Source organism: Artemia franciscana, chromosome 19 (genome assembly GCF_032884065.1).
Source record: "Artemia franciscana chromosome 19, ASM3288406v1, whole genome shotgun sequence".
Taxonomy (NCBI): domain Eukaryota; kingdom Metazoa; phylum Arthropoda; class Branchiopoda; order Anostraca; family Artemiidae; genus Artemia; species Artemia franciscana.
The window spans coordinates 16,533,016-16,548,119 of record NC_088881.1 but is presented as its reverse complement, the minus strand read 5'-3'; the positions used below and the strand labels follow the sequence as shown (position 1 = coordinate 16,548,119).

The 15,104-nt window shown below is 34.8% G+C and overlaps 1 protein-coding gene across 3 annotated transcripts in view; it reads right to left on the bottom strand.

Annotated features, from left to right (window-relative positions):
• Positions 1–15,104, bottom strand: part of LOC136039344 (GTP-binding protein 2-like) — a 50,342-nt gene that overhangs the window by 29,640 nt on the left and 5,598 nt on the right. For all 3 annotated transcript variants that reach the window (XR_010620424.1, XM_065722992.1, XM_065722994.1), the window contains exons 2-4: positions 9,759–9,861; positions 7,966–8,190; positions 4,388–4,506 (exon numbers count right to left, since the gene is read on the bottom strand). Coding sequence is in view for 2 of the 3 variants with exons in the window: in XM_065722992.1 (XP_065579064.1) it covers positions 4,388–4,506; positions 7,966–8,190; positions 9,759–9,857 (443 nt within the window). In the remaining variant the exon portion in view is untranslated. The remainder of the gene's footprint in view (positions 1–4,387; positions 4,507–7,965; positions 8,191–9,758; positions 9,862–15,104) is intronic.

Genomic DNA, 15,104 nt, shown 5'->3' with positions numbered 1-15,104 from the left:
GAAAAAGTGCAGGGTATTTTGGTGCTCGAGAATAACGGATATAGTACAATTGAATTTGTGATTCATAAGACATGGAACTAAAGAAATATTGAAAAAAGCTTCATGTACCGCTGGATTTGAAAGGATGCAGGATGCTGGAAAAAGTGCAGGGTATTTTGGTGCTCGAGAATAACGGATATAGTACAATTGAATTTGTGATTCATAAGACATGGAACTAAAGAAATATTGAAAAAAGCTTCATGTACCGCTGGATTTGAAAGGATACAATCATGATGCTGGAAAAAGTGCAGGGTATTTTGGCGCTCGACAATAACGGATATAGCAAAGAAAATGTAAGTATTTTTGGTATTGTTGTTTCTTGGAAAGGGGTCAGAGAAATGCAATTCAACGATCCAGTATCATAGTATTTAAAGATCGTAATGAGGAAAACAAATAGATGTGGTGCAATATGTCAACCTACTGAGACTATGAACTAACGGAACTAATCTCTGGCAATGACAAACTACACTAAAAGTGCAATTAAGTATTCATAAGAAAAATAGCATCCATTTAACCTCAAAAGTAACAGCCTTATCTAATATAAAAGAAAACAATCAAAAAACGTAATAAACCTTTAAATTTTACCCAGAAAAAAGCTGTTCTATATTCCGATCAAAGTAAATGTATTTATTTTTCAGAAGAGTCAAAAAGTCTATTTAACACACATAAATTATGAACATTATTTAAATCCAAATAGCAAACCAAGGAATGAACGTCTGAAGATAATATCGAAAATCAGTTTAGAACAAAAATTTATCATTCTGTTAAATTTTTACATTTTACAGGCTTCCAATTATTCCACTAAATAAAAAAATTGGGATGTTTTCAAAGATTCTGTGCCAGATGCTTGGACCTGCTATACCGACTGGAAATGTATATTAACTGTTAGATATTCGCTTTTCAACTTTTCACAATATAAAATATAATTGTCACCATCACTTTGAATTTAACCAAATAAATTCAAAATGCCTCTACTTAAAATAATTACACTTAATTTTGACTCGCTATGGGTTTGCGGACTGTCGGGAATTAGGGTAAATTTGAAATCCTATAGCTCATTAATCCTTTTCAACAGGATTAGCCAAAAATTGAACAATTCATTGATGTCAAACGCTTCGTCCCAAATAACCAATTGTAAACAAATCGTAAATCTATCAATGGAGAAGGAGTTAATACAAAGTCAGTTACTCCTTTCCAATTCTAGTACACAGTTATAATGTCCCTCTTCATCTTGGGAATGAAAAATGTTGTGGCAAAATGAGAAGAAATGAGCTTGCAGATGAAAAGATCCGACTCAATTAAAAAAAAAAAATCAGTAAAAAGAGTGGAGCATTCTAGATTTTCAGCTTGGATTAACGAAATACTATTACAAGTCACAAAAAAGACAAATGCTACAACAACAAAAGATAAAAGAACTTCAAACAAAGAAGTAGCTATCAATAGAAAGAATCTTGAGAGGTTTGAGATTGAAAGAAAAATATTTATTCTATATCCGTCGCAGTCGGGTGCAAATCTCAAAGCCGATGCGATCAATTGTCTCAACATAGTAATCCCATAATCTAGATTCAGTCACAGTCAAATTCGCAAAACATTCAGACTCCTTACCAAACAAAACAAAAAGCATTGATTCAGAATTCAAACTTAGACATTAAAAGTCCGTTGTTTTCTAATCCAAACTGGACTATCGTGAAAATAAACTATTGTAAAGAAAAAGGCAACGTATCCAAATTATGAAGCAAGCACGGCCCAAAGGTTAGAAGGACGCGAGGCTCAGAGCTGTGAGACCTCCAATTGGAAACAGAATATTTATCAGAGTCAAAAAAGTAACGTTGACTTAGTATAGAGCGATGTTTCTCCCATGCAATTCCCCCCCCCCTTCATCATATAGAACGACTCCCACAAGTCATATAAACTTGTGGGAGGGATCATTCGAACATACATCAGAAGAAGTAGCGCCCTTTTTGAGAGCCAAATCTACTCAATAGGCACCTCTTACCTCTTCAAAACCCTATTTGCTCCTTACCCCCAATAACATTGGTGCCAGATCAAAATTACAAAAAAAAGGCTTTAAATCAATTAAGTCAGAAAGTCAAAAAATGCGTCTTTCAGGGGGACATAAGCACAGCTCCAGTGGCAAGGATCACAAATTACAGCCCCCAAAGGGATCTCTATAATACATAGGCTTCATAGATATATTCTTAACCAAAAAAAGAACATATTTCACCTATGATGTAATCAACCATACAAGAATTTTTAATCTGTATGATTGAAATGCCTAAATTAAGCCCAAGTTCCTCCACTCCTGCCCTAGTTTCTGTATCAAGATATACAATGTGGACCCCAGGTCGCCGCAACCATGGTTTTTCTTTAATATTACGTTCTCGTTGAGGTCCGTTGGCAGATATGCATGCCGATTGAGATACAAGCGAATTGGAGACAAAAATTTTTGGGCCTTTCGCGAGTGTTACAAATCGATACAACATTTTAAAAAGATGTTTCCTCTTTATTCAAGAATCCCCCTTGTTCCTGTCTATTTGCCTGGTAAGTTTCATGTCAATCTGAGAAACTTTATTTTATTTTTAAGCCATGAACTTATGCTATTACTTTTTTTTTTAAACTCAACTGAAATGGCTAAATTAAGGCCCAAGTTCTTCTACTCCTGTCCAAGTTTCTGTTTCAAGATATACAATATGGACACCAGGTCCCCACAACTATCTTTTCTCTTTAATATTATGTTCTCGTTGATGTTCGTTTGGCAGATGTCTATACCGATTGAGTTACAAGCGCATCGGAGACAACAATTTTTGGACCTTTCGCGAGTGTTACAAATCGATACAACATTTTTTAAAGATGTGTTCTCTTTATTCAAGAAGCCCCCTTGTGCCTGTCTATTTGCCAGGTAAGTTTCATGTCAATCGGAGAAACTTATTTTTTATATTTTTAAGCCATGAACTTATGCTATTACTTTTTTTTAAACTAAAATCAAATACCTTAATTAAGGTCCAAGTTCCTCTATTTCTGCCCAATTTTCTGTTTCAAGATATACAATATGGACACCAGGTCGCCGCAACTATCTTTTTTTAATATTATGTTCTCGTTGATGTTCGTTTGGCAGGTCTACATGCCGATTGAGCTAAAAGCAAGTCGAAGAACAATTTGACCTTTCTCGAGTGTCACAAATCAATACAACATTTTTTAAAGATATTTTCTCTTTATTCAAGAAGCCCCCTTGTCCCTGTCTATTTGCCAGGTAAGTTTCATGTCAATCGGACAAACTTTTTTTTTATATTTTTAAGCCATGAACTTATGCTATTACTTTTTTTTAAACTCAACTGAAATGGCTAAATTAAGGCCCAAGTTCCTCTACTCCAGCCCAAGTTTCTGTTCCAAGATATATAATATGGACACCAGGTCGCCGCAACTACCTTTTTTTAAATAATATTTTCTCGTTGATGTTCGTTTTGCAGGTCTGCAAGCCGACTGAGTGACAAGCAAATCAGAGACAGCAATATTTGGGCCTTTCGCGAGTGTTACAACATCGATACAACATTTTTAAAAGATGTGTTCTCTTTATTCAAGAAGCCCCCTTGTCCCTGTCTATTTGCCAGGTAAGTTTCATGTCAATCGGACAAACTTTTTTTTTTTTTTTTTGAGCCATAAACTTATACTATTACTTCTTAAAAAAAAAACTCAATTCACTGTAACAAGGGGACCTTCCAGGGTCCATTTTACGTGCCTTTTAACTTCAAGCCAACCGAAAAAAATCCTCCTTGTTTCAAGCGTCATAAATAAATATCGCCAATCTTTTTCTGAATGTTTTGTCTTCATTAAAGTCTACCTGAATTTCTGTAAGTTTTATTGTGTTTCCACCACAAAAATCGACCAAGATATAAAAGTTTGCAATAAATTAATTTTAAAATCTGTTATTTTCCAACAATTTGGGTGATCTTCAGTTTAAGAAAATTATTTTTTTTTCAAGAGTATTTCTATCGCAGCTTTTTGTGCAAATTTAAACAAAGTATTAACATTTTCCCTTTTCTTTTCTTCCATGAATGCCTCAGTATGCTTGCAACTTTAAATGTTTCTTTTTAAAGAACAACTATAGTCGAAACAACTAGATTGAAAACAAAACCGCATTGAATTGTTGCGCAAGAGCCGTCGGAAATAGAAAATCTATGGTTATGTTACGGTCGTTAATAATATGGTTGAAATTCAGCAAAAATGTACAGTAGTCCGTAAAGTATTCCTATAACCACTGACTTCAGTTATTGGACCAATAAGAAGTTTCATGCCCCAATGTTATTAATCATATAATATCGCAAAATTCTTATAGACAAAACAAGAGTACCTTAGCGTGCTCAAGCTTTCGTCCATGTCATCTTCATTTAGTCCAGTTAACGCTCCATTATCACTGACTCCAATGTCGTAGATCGCTTCACCTTGGCCCTCTCTTAGTCGCCATTTCATCTAAAAAAAAATCACTATGCAAAATCTATTACGTCTAGTTTTTAGATTTAAGAAAAGGAAAATGATCTAAAAAATACAGGGGATATCAGATACAATAACTGATAGGTCTACACCCAAAATCCATAGGCCAGGTCATTTTTTCAGATTGTTTTTAGAACAGTTTGTTCTCTTCCGAAGAAGAAACCTAGACCTTCAAAATTTTTGTATTTACCCATACCTATAGATGAATTCATTTTCAGCTTCTTCCATATCTGACTAAAAGTTTAAAAACTTGATTCAAGTCGCAATTAGAAACTAAGTTGATGAAAAAAGCTTTTACTTCTAAATAGAGAAGATGTAGCGAGTCTCTCTTAACTCAAAACTGCAAAATAATTCCGAGACAACATTTTTTTTAGTTTCGATTTTGTTAGGAAGCGAAAATTAAGGACGTAAGTCCTTATTTAAATTCCTAGTGTTGTCACTTTTTGTGCTAGTGATATTTGTGAACAGTAGTAATATTTGACGTATTTAAGCGTGTCATCAATTTCAAGATCAAAGTTTTTCTTAGCGAAAGTGAAGAGCGAATTTAAAATAATAAAGTAACAAAAAATATTGCTTCATCAATTAAGCAACATATATTACAGAACTACCTCAAATAATGGCCCGTGATATTTCCTAATACTTGAAGAATTCTAAAAACTAATACTTTACTAAAAACAAATCCGAACAACCCCCCCCCACCCCCAAAAAAATTTAAACAAATAAAAACAGGATGTTCTTTTAGGAGCGGAAACTTCTATTTCTGCTCCTATTCCCGGGGAGAGGTAGTATACAAGAAGGAAGACGGTAAGCCTCAAGTTAATGATATTAAACAATAGTGATTAAAATAGTATCCTCGGCATACTTTATAGCCTTTCAAACAGTTCGTGGTGACGAACTGTAGTAAGGAGCGACCCGACTCAATAGTAACCGAAACTCCCCGCCCGCTCCTCAACGCCCCGCTCTTTACGCTAAAGTTTCTTACTGTTTTAAAAATAGAGTTAAGAGAAAGAGTCAAACTTTATCGTAAAGAGCGAGGGGTTGAGGAGGGAAAGCCCCTTTCATATTTCTGTTCGTTTTAAGTTTTAATGTTGCTCCTTACTTTCCATTAAAAAAACTTGTTTTTTTATTTAATCCACTCAGGAAATGGCAGTAAAAATGCCAGTTGGCAGTATGGCTCTTTGCAAAGGAGTTATGAAGACGAATTCGTAAGAGGCAACAGCATTTAATTTAGCCATTAAACATCTTCGTGCGATCATGGAGTAGCCTGCTTGTCCTTGTAGAAATAAAATTCAAATATTACAAACTACAAAATACTGACAGTTAATTACCACGATATATTTACGAGTCTCTTTGATCGCTTACTTCATCGAAATCTATCAGGAACACCCGTAGTCATTCCTTTTAAAACTCCTCTCAGCCATAATCAAGATTTGCAACATTCCAGGGGGGTCTCTAACTTAAATTGAGGATAGCAAGCTACAGTCAATAACCAAATATCTCTTTTTCAAGATGGGAGGGGGAGGGGGTTAGAATATTCTGTGCTTGTTTTCAGACGAGGAAAATGGGTTGGCTCTTTTAAAATTTGTGCTTCTCAGCATTAGTATGCATCGGCTTCTGCAAGGAAAACAGGTTGAAATTGTGGACAATATTTTACAGACTATCAATGATCCTAATTGTGTTGGGAAAAAATATTTTATCATAGATAGACCCGGCGGTACCGGTAGAACATTTTTTTTTTTTATAAAACCTTGCACCACATTCTGTATGGAAGATATCCCAAAGTAAAATGTAAGGCAACAACACACAAGACCTTTGGCTGGAAAGTTCCACCTTCCTCAGATTCTGTTTCGAGTATAAGACCTGGTTCAAGAAAAGCATTAGAACTAGTTTAAGTAGATGTTTTCCTACTCGAAAAAGCACCCATGATTCCCAAGTACGGCTTACAAAATATGGATCAGTTGTTGCGGTACATTGCAAATCCAAACTTGCCATTTGGTGGGAAGACTCTAGTAGCTGGAGGTAGTTTCCGACAGTGTTTACCAGTTCAATTTCGAAGCAACCGCGGTGAAACACTCGATTTCTCAATAACAAAAAGTCATCTTTGGAAGTATTTAAAACATACTACCTTTAGGAAAAATATGCTGAACAGGAAGCATTGATATTTTGCTAAAAATCTTCTTAATGAAACTGAATTACCGGAAGACATAATTTCCAGTGGCAATTTTACTGAGGAAGGTTTTGGAGAATGCTTGTCTTAACAAAGTTTCAATTTAATGAAGGATCGAGTTATTTTATCTTCAATCAACAAAGAAGTTGGTAAAATAAATGCAAAAATTGTCGATCGCCTTCCAGGAAAATACAAACCGCATAAAAGTTACGATTCTGTAAAAGATAAAGAAAAAGGAGAAACCGAATTTACTCTAGAATTCTTTAATTCCATTGAAACTGCAGATTTACCAAAACACGAATTAAAACAAGAGCCAAGAGCCCATATGGCACTTGTGACGAGGTCGGAACCTAAAATGAGACTCGGTACTAGAGTTATCGATTTTACTGTTCTTTGTTTATTGGCAATTATTACAAAGATAAACTTGCAAATACAGTGTTCCAGTAGTCTCTTCTTGTTCGGTATTGTAACGTTTGCCCTGCCAAGTTTCATCCCGATCTACCCACTCTAAGCGTTTTCCAAGATTTCCGGTTTCCCCCTCCAACTACCCCCAATGTCACTGGATCCGTTCGGGATTTAAAATAAGGGCTCTGAGACACAAGGTCTTCTAGATATCAAATTTCATTAAGATCCGATAACCCGTTCGTAAGTTAAAAATACCTCATTTTTTTTAATTTTTCCGAATTAACCGTCTTTCCACTAGCCATGATTTGATGTCCCACAACTATTTCATTTTAATTCAAAACGTAAAATTTTCTCCTCACTCAATTGGACTATCTGTCTTGGGTTTTTCTACAATTAGCCATGACTTGGTGCCACATAACTATTCCATTTTAATTCAAAAATCGTCTCATGTCACTCCACAATGCCGAACTAGAGTCAATCTGTTGGAAGGTCTCCCCGGCTCGGCACGCTGGGTTCTTCTATTATAATTGAAAATATCAATTATAATGGAAAATTTTCCATATATGAGCTAGAGTATATATATATATATATATATATATATATATATATATATATATATATATATATATATATATATATATATATATATATATATACAAAGAGGAGTCAGAATGTTTGGAGGAGGGGATGAATAAAGATATGTCAAACTATATTAGAAAGGTTCTTCGCTACCTTTTCCAGAAGTGTGCTGGTATAAATAATGCCAATCAAATACTGAAACAGTCTACTAGCCAAAGAAAAAAAAATAATGGACTTATAACAACGACAAAAGAAAAAGAACTTGGTAAATTAGTGACAACAATTACCTGTGTGACTAGTTTTTTAAATCTCTCTCCAGTAGGACGAATCAATTTGAGTTTGTACTCTCGTCTTCCAGTTTCTACCTCTGGAGGTATGTTTCTTTGAATTATTCTATCATCAGCAACAATGGACTCTGCACAATCAACAAAAAGCTCAGATTCGTCGTCGATGCAATTCTCGTCACCTTCGGCTGCAGGTTCATACAGACTTAAAAATGCATCCATGGCATCCTCAAAAACAAGTTGAATTGAAAAAGTTGCCAGAGGTCAACACTGTTTTCACGAAAAACGATGAACATATAGCATATATGAAGAGAGATAGATAGACAGAGAGAGAGAGAGAGGGGGGAGGGAGAGAGAGATAGATAAATAGAAAGATAGATAGATAGATAGATAGATAGAGAGAGAGAGATGACAGTAGTCAAGTATGGTTCTGGCTAAACGTGGGCGCTACAAAGAAGAGGATTTTTTAAGAATTGTTTCTGTAATTCTGTAAACGGAAGAATTTTTTACAGATTCTTCTGGGTACCCGTTTGACTGATCATATCTCAAACAGTAAGATGCACACAAAAGGAGTTCTATCCCACTTTCTATGGCTATAATGATGGAAAAGATAAGGTGGCTAGGATGTGGTATCGTCCTTTTCGGTCAACCATCCATGGTCAAACAAAAATCAGGTTGTCCCAAAGAGAGTGAAAGGAGGCCGTAAGGAAAGATTTAATGGAAACCGGAGCTTCTTAGGAGGGTGTAAAGATAGAGGCTTTGAATAGACTGGGATGGAGGAAGAGCATGCTTAGCTGTGTTGGCCACATGCACCTTGGTGCTGCAGCATCTATCTGTAGTAGTAGTAATTATATAAAAAAGGAAGAAAACCATAGTGTTTTTTTAGAATTAGGTGAGGGGGGGCAAGGTTTCATTTTCAGGACTTGTAACAAAATGTGTAAGTAACAGTGAAAATGTAAGAAACTATATACCAAAGATTTCAGGAGAGGGATTGGACCCTCTGGATGCGGACCTATTTGTTTGCACAAGAAAAATGTCACACATGTGCGACATATCAGGCACATGTGCTAGAATCTATTTTAAAGGGTTCACATTTGGAAAAGGGGTGGGTAAAACAGAAACAAGGCCAACTATATGAAAAACTAGGAAATCCTAAAAAATTGTAGCATCTCTTACGCTTAGGGAAGGCCCACCTGGTGTACAAACATGACCAGGTATGAAAGCAGAAGACTTCCCAGGGAGGAAGTCAACATTTTAGAGGATAAAACTATAATTAAAAACACCTTGACTGAGAAATTTTGTTGGACATATAAGATACTGTAGGGAAAAGTACAAGAACTCAGACAATTTTGGGCAGAGCAGATCCACATCACCCCCTCCTGATTGCCTATTTGAGTAGAATAACTATAAAACTACAAACATAGTTTTGCTATAAAGAAGTAGACTAACCTAACTTTGACTAAAAACAAACAATAAATAAATTATATAAAACCTATAAGATACTATAGGAAAAGGTCCAAGCAAATACAAGGATTTCAAATGGTGCAGAAGCAGCTCCAGTCTTACATGAATTTTATGTAGCCCCCTTAGCTTACATGACTAGTCTGAACCATCTGTGTTTCAATTTTTTGAATTTTATTTTTAAATTAGAACAGTTCAGTATAGCAAAGATGAGAGTGCAATTTTATAAACAATTATTTAATTGTAGAATTTGCATGATCACTGATAATCCAAACCCAGAATCAATTTGCTAATTAAATTTAAATGTACTTGTGAAACTGCGGATTATAGCTTACTGGTTGCCCTATTGATTTTGTCTTCACTCTTTTCCCAATTCTTTTTGGGATTGCTTCATCTTCTCTTTTCCCAGTCTCACTCATAATGCCAATGTACATCTACCTGGATATAGAAAAAAATATTAGCAATGAGACAATGAATTGGAATTGTAGGATCAGGAAAGCTTTGGGTATTGTCCAACATGCATGACGGCATAAAACAAAATTAAATATGATAGAGAAGATAAAACTAACTCTAGCTTACTATAAGAAAATTTTACATTATCCATATAAAATTAATACAAAGTATAACATACATTATAAAAGAAAATTGTACCTTTTACATTTACACAAAAATAAAATACCCTCATCATCTTCAATTGATCATCTAATAGACTTTTAGATATTGTGTCCTGCATCATACAAACTCCAAACAATGCAAAACACAATGTTCCTAAGACAAAATAACTGATTTGTACAATTAAAATTTCATTTCAGATTTTTTTACCGTTTTTTTTTTCTTTCAGATTGTTTACCTTTTAAAAAAAAAAAAGAAAAGCTTGAACACAAGAAGAAGAAATTTGGAAGTGGGATCATGTTAAAAATTATTTTCTTTATTTGGCACAACAACCTTTTGGTTTTGGTGCTAGGACTAAATTAAAACTTCCTACATAATGCTCTGTCCTAATTCTAGTCCTTCACTGAAACCCTCGAACAAAACAAAAATTCAAGGAAAATAAACAGTAATTGAATGACAAATTGGAATTTTGCAAAAGAAGGGCTTACAAAGGACTGGAATTAAAATCAAATCAAGTCACTATCACAAACCAGGAAGCAATTTGACAGTGTAATACAGGTTTTTTCACAAAAAAGTACATCTTTTTTATTGCTCAAATAGAATTAGCACTAATATTAGTTAGTAATATTATCAATAATTTTTATGCCTTAAATTTATAGGATGATCAACTGTTGGGCAACTCATTTCTAATACCAAACTTCAGCATTATGATTATTAAAGTTCTATAGCAAGTGATCCTCAAAATCAGTTGGCATCAGAAAATTACCAATAGGGAAAATCGGCTGAAAACAAACCAGCCCATAGTGACTGAAGTTATGATGAAACGAAGATGGACATATTTGGGTCATGTTCTACGCATGCCCGAAGACAGACTGTCCTCAAGAGTGTATCAGTGGCAGCCTCAAGGAAGACGAAAACGAGGTCGACCAAAACACACACTGCAGAGGCAGTATGATCGGGACCTGAAAGAGGCCATCATTTCCCTCGCTCCACAATGGGAAGATATCACTGCAGCCGCATAGCTTCGTGATGAATGGAGGGGCTTTGTCGACGCCCTATGCGCCACTGATGGCTCAGGAGGGTCTAAGGTAAGCAAGTGAAAAAAAAAACAGAAGCATGTGTTTTTTAAGAAAGACGTTATTTTATTCTTTACATTACATTATTCTTTTACATTATAGCTCTGCTTAATTTGTCAGCTATCACCTTTGAATGATTTTAGCATGGCACTTTCCCAAAATGTGACTCGACAAAGACCTAAAAAGCAAGAAGAAATTTTAGAAAAATTTTTGGGATAACAAATTTTGATGAGAAAAAGTTTTAAATTCTGAAAATCCTTTAGTAATTTTATCATGCAAAAACATATAGTTAAGATAATGCCCGGAAGAGCATAGTGCCATCTGCAAACACGTAATAATTCACTTGATCAATGAAAAGATGAAAACACAGGATCCCAGGATTGATCCTTGAGGGAGCCCATCCTTTATTTTCTTTCTTTTTAATAAAAATGAACCATTCATACCCATCTGATATTGCTTTTATAGATTCAACCAGCCCATAAGGTCCAGGGTATATTAATTTAGAATTGATATATGAAATGGTGATAGAGTATTCATATTGATAAAGGATAATATTTAAAATTGTTATACAGATTTTCCATGTTTTAAAGTATGATAGAGCACTTAATTTCATTTTTCATTCAAAATATAAAGATAAATCTTTTAATGCAATTTTTGAAAGAAAACCACTAATATACATACCAGACAAATTTGTTGACAAAGTCAACACATGTTTGGAACTGGTTTACCAGCATAACAATAAAAATTGAACATCAAAGCTATGAGTCCATGAAACATGAAAACTCAACTTCATGTATTTTGAACACACATTGAGCACCTAACTGAAATTTTGCATCTCTTGACTAAAAATGACACAAGAGGTACAAGCTACAAAGCTAACATAACTTTTAAGAAATGTATCAAATCATGACACCCCTTCTTCAAGGACAAATCGTAATAATGAAATGCATCCCATGGTGCCAACAACACCACCAAGAGAATTTAATGCCGAAAAAACTGTTGGAGCATTTAAGAGACATGATGCAGAACACAGTACACCAAAAATAGTTTTATTTCAAGTTGTGTGCTTTTATTTGTCATAGAATCACCAAAAAAGAAAGTTAAACAGCATATCAGCCAAGATTATATAAAAATAAAATGAAGAAAGAAAAAAAAACTAATGATGGACGTATTAGTCCCTTGAAGTCTCAGCAATGCTGGATTAATTAACTTTATAAAAGAAAAATTTTTAAATATGTTTTGTTTTCAGTAAATCATAAATGATGCTCCAGCTTTTAGAAGGCATAGAGGAGGCTTGCCATACTCCTTTTTATTATAGTGTCTGTTTGTTTTCAGTTTTGACTTGTTTATGATTGTAATGTTTGTTTGTTTTTGACCCCATTTATTCATTGATAGTGCATTTCTGTTTGTTTTGAGCTTGGATTATGATGTTACTTCATTTTCACACATCTTTAGCTTAATGCAGCTCTTAACTTTAAAAAAAAAAAAACTTCTGTATGGTAAAAGTTGTCTTTAATTAATTTATGTTTGTTATTAAGAATTTTTTTCATTAGTTAATACAAGGAATTTTGTGAAGTTTTTTGGTTTTGTTTTTCTGCATGAGAATTTAGATTTTTGCTGGTTACTTACTATTTAGCGAAAATTTTACAACAAATTTTAATCATAATTGTACTATATAAGATTAGATGCATTGGCAGGGGGAATATTATTCAAGTAAATTAAGTGAGGTGCCTCAAGGAACCGTTTTGGGACCTACACTTTTCAATACCTACATTAACAACGCTCCAAAAAAACATGACTAATAAACTTAGCCTATATCCTGATAACTTGAAACTTATTGGTCATGTTGACACAAAGCAGGGTTAAGCCTCAATAACGTCAGACATAGATTACTTTTGCAAAAGGACCAATATATGCAGATTCAAGTTTAATATTGAAATGTGCAAGGTTCTGCATTTTGAAAGAAATAACCAACAATGGCAATATTCAATGCTGTCAAATTTGAGTGAGAGACAACCAATTTCTAAGAGTACCTCTGATAGAGATTTGGGGGTTGTTGTGGATGAACACCTCAAATTCAACTGCCACACCCACATTACAGTAGCAGGGGCTAACCAGACTCCTGGTATCATAAAACATAAAATCACTAGTGGATCCCCAGCAATAGTGACAAAACTCTACAAGCCTGGTGAGACCTAGATTGGAGTATGGAATGTGCATCACCACGCCTTTTAATAAAACAGACCAGATGGCTCTCAAAACTGTTCAAAGATGGGTAACTAAATGTGCGAAGGGTCACAAAGATAAAGAGTATGGATGTGAACTGCAGAGCCTGAAGCTACCAACTTTGACATAACATTAACACAGAGGCAATATGATAATGACCTATAAGTTGCTCCAGCCTGATAACAAAGATATGTTCGAACCTGCCCTGTTGTCAAGTACCAGAGGTCATTAGTAAGTAAGTAAGTTTATTTGTAACTTGCAATGATATAAAATAAATATGGAGTAAAAAACGAAAAAACAAAATAATATAATCCACAAGGAAAAAAGAAGGAAAACACAACATAAATAACATAACAATATCCACTGAATCACTGATCTTGAAAAAATAAGTGAGAGGATCACTGGTGCATATCTTCTTTGGAGTATTGGTCCTCATATCCTTAGCGATGTTGTAAAGCAGCACTAGAGGGTTGATAAGTCCAAAATGAGAAACAGTCTTATGATTTCTGTACCATCTTGATAAAGATAGCGAATATTTTCAATATTTAAAATAGCCTCTGCTTAGCTGAAGATGGTCTTTTTCTGCATGCTGAAAACCGGAGAGAATTGTAGGAGAACAAAAACTATGGTGAAGTTTACATAAGCCTAAGCAGCTGCACCTTCCTCTATTAGGCAAGAGTTTACCATATGAGATGCAAATACACTGCAAAGCACTAGCAACCAGAGACAAGCATGTAGTCAAAAGTGTATCAGAAAAAATAATCCCAAGCCATTTCAACTTTGAGACACACTCAAGTAGCATTTCACCCACATGTAAAGGAGGAGCAGGGCTAGAAACATTAAAACACAGAAACTCGCATTTAGAAGCATTTACAGAAAGTTCAATAACACTCAAAGTATTAATCAGAACGTTTATATTCTTTGTGAGGCCTGACCAACCAAGTGTGCATAAATATCAGTACATCATCACCCTATGCAATGTGGCTAACAATAGCATTTTCTAAAAACACAGTAGGAGACAGCATTCACAAACAGTCTGCAAGCACAGTTTTAAAAATATATGGAGACAGCACACCACATTGCCTGATTCCCTTCTTCACTTAGATAGGCTCAGATATATCAGACATCCATTTTAACAAAACGAACAAATTGAAATACTGGCATTGAAGAACTTCCATGATGGAAGAATTAACTCCTGCACTAACTATGCAATGAAGCGCTTGCAAATGTACAACATTGTCAAAAGCACCCAAGATACAAACCAAGCAAAAATAAAGTGGCCTTTTTTGCATTTTTTACAAGACTAGCAACTGGCCAAGTATATGATGGGCTTGAGAACAACCAAAACCAGCTCTGAACCCAACGTGATAATAAAAAAATCACATTTGGTCAAAATTTCAGGCAATACAGCATACTCAAACAGCAGGACACTGTAATTGGTCAATAACTGGAACACTGATCTGCATCCTTTCCCTTTTTCAAAACTTGTGTTATAATTCCTGAACGAAACTACCTGGAACTAAGGACTGGGCTAAATATATCTGGAATAGGAGCTAAATGTGTGTTGACAATAATGGACACTTAATGGTGAACTGATTGTAACACAGACCCTCCATATTGGAACCAACGTTTCAAAATTTTGCTTAATTTTAAATACTTTGCCAGACTTGGGTTGATCACAAGCAATCTAAGGCAAAGCCAAAACTTTGTGTGTTGTTTAGCTTTTTCACTTCTGGCCCGCATTCCACAATGGTTTCCAGGTGCCAA